This window comes from Mytilus californianus, unplaced genomic scaffold (assembly GCF_021869535.1).
Source record: "Mytilus californianus isolate M0D057914Y unplaced genomic scaffold, xbMytCali1.0.p SCAF_11, whole genome shotgun sequence".
NCBI lineage: Eukaryota > Metazoa > Mollusca > Bivalvia > Mytilida > Mytilidae > Mytilus > Mytilus californianus.
This window is the reverse complement of record NW_026262593.1, coordinates 69,608,984-69,617,289: the sequence shown is the minus strand read 5'-3', so window position 1 is coordinate 69,617,289 and position 8,306 is coordinate 69,608,984. Positions and strand designations below refer to the sequence as shown.

The 8,306-nt window shown below is 32.7% G+C and overlaps 1 protein-coding gene across 3 annotated transcripts in view; it reads left to right on the top strand.

Moving 5' to 3' along the window:
• The first annotated feature begins 4,260 nt into the window (after positions 1-4,260).
• The window catches only part of LOC127720602 (lisH domain-containing protein ARMC9-like), a 53,511-nt gene continuing 49,465 nt past the window's right edge, over positions 4,261-8,306 (top strand). For 2 of the 3 annotated variants that reach the window (XM_052227272.1, XM_052227274.1), the window contains exons 1-2: positions 4,261-4,490; positions 7,271-7,343. In XM_052227272.1, the coding sequence (XP_052083232.1) occupies positions 7,284-7,343 (60 nt within the window). In that variant the 5' untranslated portion in view covers positions 4,261-4,490; positions 7,271-7,283. Of the gene's footprint in view, positions 4,491-4,524; positions 4,538-7,270; positions 7,344-8,306 lie in introns of those variants that run through there. The other variant, XM_052227273.1, reaches the window with a different exon arrangement.

Sequence of the window (8,306 nt, the reverse complement as noted above, 5' to 3'; positions counted from 1 at the left end):
AAAAGATCACCGATGACATAAAAAATGTAAACAAACTTGATTTGTTTCACTATATGAATGTCTAAATTATTATTTTCTGAATAATCTCGTTCTATAGTAATGTTTCAAATGGCTCTCAAATTTTATTTGTAGTTGCTTTATCAAAAATTGGAGCAAAATGGAAATATTTATATAAATTTGATATTTATGATCGTGAGGGATCGGTACCAATTTTTTGTGATCGTAAAAAATATCGTGAAAGATTCGGTGTCGCTTACTTGTCATAGCACAAATCATTGAAAGTGTTAAAATCGTTTCGTAATTATATATACATTTATCATGTAATTGGTACAGCAATATACTGAACTTCCATGACTTGTTCCGGTTTACTTTTGTTGGGGAGCAAAACTATTAGGCTATAATGGTTCAATGTCATTTGGTCTGGTTTTTTAATAAGACCACGCCGACCAATCCGCCGTGCCCTTCACCAATAACTGTCTGTCTGTCCGTTGTCAATATTTTTATGCCGCATTATAAACCAAGATTGCCTCATCTGATATCAATATTTTTATGAATAGTCATGATCTGTAAGTGAAAGATAATTTTGTCGATTTTCTTAGTTAAAATGGGGGAGGAATTTTTGCAAAAAGTCATTCTTTTTGGGTAAAAAACATAAAAATTTGGAAATTTATATTTGAGCTAGAATTTTAATGGAAAATGATAATTGAATCCATAGGTCTCAAATTTGTGGCATGTGAAAATTAGGAGGGAAGTGTCGTAACAAATCTAAGTTTTTATTTAAAATAAACAAATTACGATTTTGATTTTGATCTTCATGTGCTAGGACTTCAACAACAGTTTACATTAGGGTATACTATGGAATTCTAGATTGATGCCCAGTGTCAAATTGTCGATAAAAAAGAAGTTTTTAATAAAAAAAAAACAAATTTAAGGAAAACTATTTCTGTTTTAGGACTTAGGACTTTAGGACAAAATTAAATGAGATATATTGTGCTCTTTTAAATTGATAATTGGTGTCCAATTTGTGGTAAAAAGTGAGCTTTTATTAAAACAAATCACAAAATTTGAGAATCATCTTTTTGTGTTATGATTTTAACGAAAATTTATTCTCGGTGTCAAAAATTATCAGTTGGCTGTCATTTTCGAAATGACCGTCAACATGTATAAACTTTTTCATGGAAGACATTTTGTATCTAAACAAAAGTTTAACAAATCCCGAAATAATTCATGATTTAAATTGTTGTGTTTCAACGTTTCAATGACACGCATTATCTAAATAGCGGCGGTTGAAACAATGAATGTCTTTATTGTATCAGATACGCCGAGCTATTATTTTTAAGGTTTTTTTTTAGCTAAAAAAGGTGTTAACAGTTCGCAGGATCACTACATCCGGACATATCATGTTGACTTAGAGTAAGATACTATACATGTAAAAATTTAACATTCGGGGGGATTTTATCTTGCACGAAACTATTTAATTTATCTGCTTGATATTAGTTGTAATATATTTATCCCATATTGTTGTAAAGTATGTGTTAAAGTTGTTTTCTATATCTTGTATATTATCATAGTCTTATTGCTGAAAGTCATGGTAGTTGGAATTTCATTTTGAACTTTAGGTTTTAAATCCTCATGTGGAAAAAAAACCATGTACTAGAGGGATATAAATAAATAAATAAATAATGAGTATAAGATATCACGCACTGTATCGACCCTCAACCAATATAATCCATCGAGCAGAGCTCTTTGAATTATAATGGTGTCTCGGGTTGATATGGATGTAATATTGAAAAAATCCCATATGATATTCTCTACATAGATATAAGAAGATGTGGTATGAGTGCTAATGAGACAACTCTCCATCCTAGTCACAATTTGTAAAAGTAAACCATTATAGGTAAAAGTACGGCCTTCAATACGGAGCCTTGGCTCACACCGAACAGCAAGCTATATAGGGGCCCCAAAAATGACGTGTAAAACCATTCAAACAGGAAAACCAACGGTCTAATCAATATAAAAAACGAGAAACGAGAAACACTTATGAACCACATCAACAAACGACAACCACTGAACATCAGGTTCCTGACTTCGACCAGCCTGCAAACAAATGCAGCGGGTTTAAACGTTTAAAGAACCTTCACCCTACCTGAAAAAATAGTGTAACATCACAACATAGAAAGACACACTATAAAATATCAATTGAAATGGCTTCATTTTCTTTTTATTTGGGGTCAGTACTATATCTATGTGCTATAATGCGATTTGACTATCGCCGTATCGGTACAACTATAAACTTTTATTAAACCTTATCAAATGCTCATTGCAAGCATATAATGAGGGGTGGAAGGGGGTACCCTTCTCCCTTCTCCCGCCCCCTATCTCCCACCTCCCACTTTTAGAATCTTTTTTTCTCTCCCACCTCCCTCAAAAGTGTCCATCCCCTCTATAATCACAAAAACAGAAACATAAAACTGATTTACACATAGTTACACATGTTTTCACAGAAGACAAACTTGTTGCAATTATACAATATGACATCCGTTTAGAGTATAGAATTAATCAGCTGTATAAAGAACGGGTGAGGGTCTCAACATGGGATTTTGGGTACAGTTGTGCAGCTGGGATTTAACCCCCCCCCCCCCCCCCATTCATATATTGAAATATTGTGAAATCCCTACCTATACATATATTTCACAGCGAAATCATAACCCATTCATATATTCAATAAGTGCAAAAGGTTCGATATGTGACCTTTTTTTTTACTATACTCTAGTGGGTAAAGATTATTAATTGTGACAGTGTAATAAAATTTGATCAATAACAAAACTTGTGTCAATAAGTTTCGGAGCAATGAATGTGGTTTTTAATTTGATAGATGCTTTTGTGCTTTTTTGTAAATAATTGTTTGTTTTGATATTGTAACACAGTGATGACTGCTGTACCCATATTTTGACTATTTTATTTATAATGTCTGTTTTGTTCACGCATCGTTGTAAATATAACGGAATTTGATGAGACTGTCGTACAAGTGAGAGGTTTAGCGCTATAAAACCAGGTTCAATCCATCATTTTCTACATTTGAAAATGCCTGTACCAAGTCAGGAATGTGACAGTTGTTGTCCATTCGTTTGATGTGTTTTGTCATTTGATTTTGCCATGTGATTAGGGACTTTCCGGTTGAATTTTCCTCGGAGTTCGGTAATTTAGTGATTTTACTTTTTTTCAGCAGATGTGGAAATTTTAATGACAAAGAGTTTTGGAAATTCAGTGAAGATCGTTGCACAACAAACTGAAAAATTATGACCCATTGATATATCACAATTGGTCAATTACTACCTATTGATATATTTCCTCGGTAAAATTGCACCCCATTGATATATTTGACGTCTCAAAAAAGGGACCCATTCCAGCGGCACATATGTATATAGAGTGAGAGACCCATATTCGCCGCATAATTCGTTCATTTCCACTTACATCCGACCTACATTCGAATATTTGGAACTTTTTATGAAGGTTTCAGAAATTTAACTATATGAAAAAAATTTTTGTTAAAGAAATTATCTTCAAAACATTGGTTAATTGTTCTAAAAACGAACGCAAACTCAAGAGGAAATCAAGTTGTTCGTGTACCATTTCGCCGCAATGTATGATATGACAATCCTCATTATCCTGGTATCATTATAAAAACGAATGTTTGCAATTACATGAATTAGCTTGAGAGATCATTCCTATACGATTTTTCTCGCAAATATTTACTTTAAGACTGTGCATGATTGCCATATAAATTTTACATAATTGCCAAAATCATTTAAAAACACCTGCGTATTTCTCAATATGTGCGAATAACCTTGGAAATGGGTTAAAGAGGAATATCAACAGTTGTAACATTACAAACAGCCTTTACCATCTATTTAGGCAAGTATTGGGTAAAGGCACACAAATTTTACAGAAAAAATAGCAAAACGTCGAAAATGTGTCCAAGGCGAATATGCGCCACCCACTCTACCTTCATATAGGAAGAGACTCCCCTCGTGGTATAAAGAGAGATAACTCAAATCTAATCTTAATGTCTAAGAACTTCACAATTATTAAATTCCTAAATAACATACTTAAGCATACAAATAAATCATGATGATTTTTTAAATTATTTTCTCCTTCTTTGTACTGTTTCAGAATTTAGTACTAGTGTTACGGTATAAAGCCAAATAGTACGAAATTACCTTATATTAAATAAAGCGTTTATTTAACAAAGACCATGCGTCTGTTTGACATAGATTGTTTACATCGCATACCATAGAAATCACAGAAAAATAGAAAAAAATGAACAAAAAATAGCATATTCTCATAATAATTCCAAGATTGTTTACATCGCATACCATAAAAATCAAAGAAAAATAGAAAAAAATGAACAAAAAATAGCATATTCTCATAATAATTCCAAGAACTATAGAAGTAAATGGACTAAAAGAGAAATAAACTACATAATCCAGGTAAATGCAATTTTATATGCATCTTCATTTACATCTACATAATCCAGGTAAATGCAATTTTGTATGCATCTTGATCTTCATTTACATCTGAATATTTTCAAAGGTTTATCGTAACCTTTTGGCAAATAATAAAATTGAGAATGGAAACGGGGAATGTGTCAAAGAGACAACCCGACCATAGAACAGACAACAGCAGAAGGTCACCAACAGGTCTTCAATGCAGCGAGAAATTCCCGCACCCGGAGGCTTCCTTCAGCTGGCCCCTAAACAAATATATATACTAGTTCAGTGATAATGAACGCCATACTAAACTCCAAATTGTACACAAGAAACTAAAATTAAAAATAATACAAGACTAACAAAGGCTAGAGGCTCCTGACTTGGGACAGGCGCAAAAATGCGGCGGGGTTAAACATGTTTATGAGATCTCAACCCTCCCCCTATACCTCTAGCCAATGTAGAAAAGTAAACGCATAACAATACGCACATTAAAATTCAGTTCAAGAGAAGTATGAGTCTGATGTCAGAAGATGTAACCAAAGAAAATTAACAAAATGACAATAATACATAAATAACAGACTACTAGCAGTTAACTGACATGCCAGCTCCAGACTTCAATTAAACTGATTGAAAGATTATGTCTTCATCGTATGAATATCAGGCACAATCCTTCCCGTTAGGGGTTTAGTATCATACCATCATAACATATATGAGAAGAACATAACCCGTGTCATGCCAACAACTGGTTTTTAAATAAATGTGTTTAGTGCCGATGCAAAGACCCTATAAGTGAATCAATATTAACGCCAAAATATGCATAATAGTATGGTTGTATATTTAAATGCATTTTAAGTTTTCCGAGGAATGCTGATAGATGTATCCCACTGTAGTGTGCATGTGGAGTGGACCCCAATGAACACAATAAACGTATTTACACTTTTGGTATTTAGCTATATTTTGCCTCCGAATGACCTTAGATCTACTCCGAATCACCTTTTGACGTCAGGCAACAATCACTTTTTAATTGTGACGTCAAATGTTTTGAATTATGATGTCAAAGTTTACGGGAACCTGTGATTTTACGTAATGGCAGACAAATTTGCATACAAGTGTAAATACGTCTATTACCAAAACAGTGCTTAGGTCGGAGTGGAACTGATCTGGGTACAGCAGTCTAAAGAAGGTCATTTTGCAAAGAATTCTGCTCAAACCAGTGTTAGAGGCCGTCTTAAACTTGCAGTGAGGTGAAAGGTTTTGTTTTGCTCCGTGTTAAAGGCCTCCCTAGGACTTTGAGATAAAGAACAGCAATAAAAGCACTGTTCTTTTGCTTTTTGTGTGTTTTTTGCTGTGCATGTACTGAATTGTGTCATGGATGGATACCCCATATCCTTTGTTTTTCTATTATGGAATGTTTTAAAATTTGGAAGTAAGCTTTTGCAAGGTCAAGAAATAGAATCTGAAAAAAAAGGTTGATTTTTTTGGATTTTTTGTCTAGCCTTCGACTTTAGTCGAAAAAGCGAGACATAGCGATCCTACATTCCGTCGGCGTCGTCGTCGTCGTTGTCGTCGGCGGCGTCCACAAATATTCACTCTGTGGTTAAAGTTTTTGAAATTTTAATAACTTTCTTAAACTATCCTGGATTTCTACCAAACTTGGACAGAAGCTTGTTTATGATCATAAGATAGTATCCAGAAGTAAATTTTGTAAAAATAAAATTCCATTTTTTCCGTATTTTACTTATAAATGGACTTAGTTTTTCTGCCGGGAAATATTACATTCACTCTGTGGTTAAAGTTTTTTAAATTTTAATAACTTTCTTAAACTATCCTGGGTTTCTACCAAACTTGGACAGAAGCTTGTTTATGATCATAAGATAGTATCCAGAAGTAAATTTTGTAAAAAAAAAAAATCCATTTTTTCCTTATTTTACTTTTAAATGGACTTAGATTTTCTGCCAGGAAACAACACATTCACTCTGTGGTTAAAGTTTTAAAAAATTTAATAACTTTCTTATACTATTTTGGATTTGTACCAAACTTGGACAGAAGCTTGTTTATGATCAAGAGCTAGTATCTAGAAGGAAATTTTGTAAAAAAATAAATCCATTTTTTCCGTATTTTACTTTTAAATGGACTTAGATTTTCTGCCAGGAAACAACACAATCACTCTGTGGTTAAAGTTTTTTAAATTTTAATAACTTTCTTATACTATTTTGGATTTGTACCAAACTTGGACAGAAGCTTGTTTATAATCAAATGCTAGTATCTAGAAAGAAATTTTGTTTTCTTCCAGTTAAAATTACATTCAGTCTGCAGTTAAAGTTTTTAAACATTTATTAGATTCATAAACTATCCTGGATTTTACCAAACTTGGACAGAAGCTTCTTACAATCAAAAGATAGTTTCAAGAGGAATATTTTTATTGATTTACTTCCTCATTTTTGTTGAGCCTGCGATTAACAGAAAAAGTAGGCGAGACACTGGGTTCCGCGGAACCCTTACGAATTTTTTAATGTAAAAGGACTAAGTATTTTAGCAATCAGCATTACACTTTTAGATCAACAGCAGCATATGCAAGCAAGACACAGGGTTCGACCTCTGTGTAACCCTTTACTTTCATGAGCAACACTAAGGGTGCCACTACTGGAGCAGAATCTGCTTACTTTTAAGGAGCCTCAGTAGGAGAGATTACGAACAATTAATTATACATTTGCTAGAATTGATAATAGAAATCCTTGATTTCCTTTTTTGTTTGATAATGCAAATTTTATAATTGGTAGGTAGAAACAAGATATGTCTGGATCTCTGTCTGTTGTGTCATTTGAGGGAGAACTCAATGCCATTGTACAAGAGGTAAGTTATTAATAATTAGACAAATATTTTTGGTTACATCCTATAAAAAAGTGCTATTTTAGTTTATATATAATGAATGCAGTAGTCAAGCCTTTTAGTCTAATAGTTCAATTAATGATTTGAGGTGGACAACACAGAATTTTGAAGAGAGAGTTTAGAGTTATCAAAAAAGAAATGTTTAGTTATGCTGTAAAAATCATCATTTAATTTCTTATTCTATCTAGATGTAAAATATTTGATTTGCAAACTTTATTTCTGTGAAGTATGAGTACTGTCAAAAACAAAACGAATGTTATAAATCTTATTACAAAGTAGAAAATGTAGTACATTTGTAGGTTTGGTTCAGGAAAGGCCCTTTCGGGCCTCAAATATTAAGTCCATTGTTGTAAAATGAAAAGTGCTTTAATTTAATGCATACATGTATATTCACTTACATGTATGTGAGAAAGTGAAATGTGAAGATTTTTGTCCTGATTTTCTTACAAAGCTTTGTCAGTTACACCCCAATTGGGTAGAACCACAGGCACTTGTCTCAGAATTTTTATTTTTATATTAAGGTGTATAGGAAATTTTTTTTCTGAGACAAGTGCCTGTGGGTAGAACATAGAGAATTTTGTGAAAGTTGACAACATCTTCTGGATTTCATCTACAATTAGGTCTAAAATAAAGTGCAGGTTTTACCAAACTGAATTTTCAACTCAGATAAAGTATTTGTCATAATTACTAACATAATTTTAAAAAGTCACTATATGTTTGACAAACATTTTTTTTAAATCTTTTTTATTGATGCATACACTCTGTTTGCGATCCCAAAAACCTATTGAAATTTGCATTGGAAGAAATTTAAGTTGTACATGTATGCTAATTATGCATGACATCATAAAAAGAACACTGATACACTCAACACTGTCACAGTAAACTTTCAAACAAAAATACTCATATCCTATCCATAGTTTTACAAGT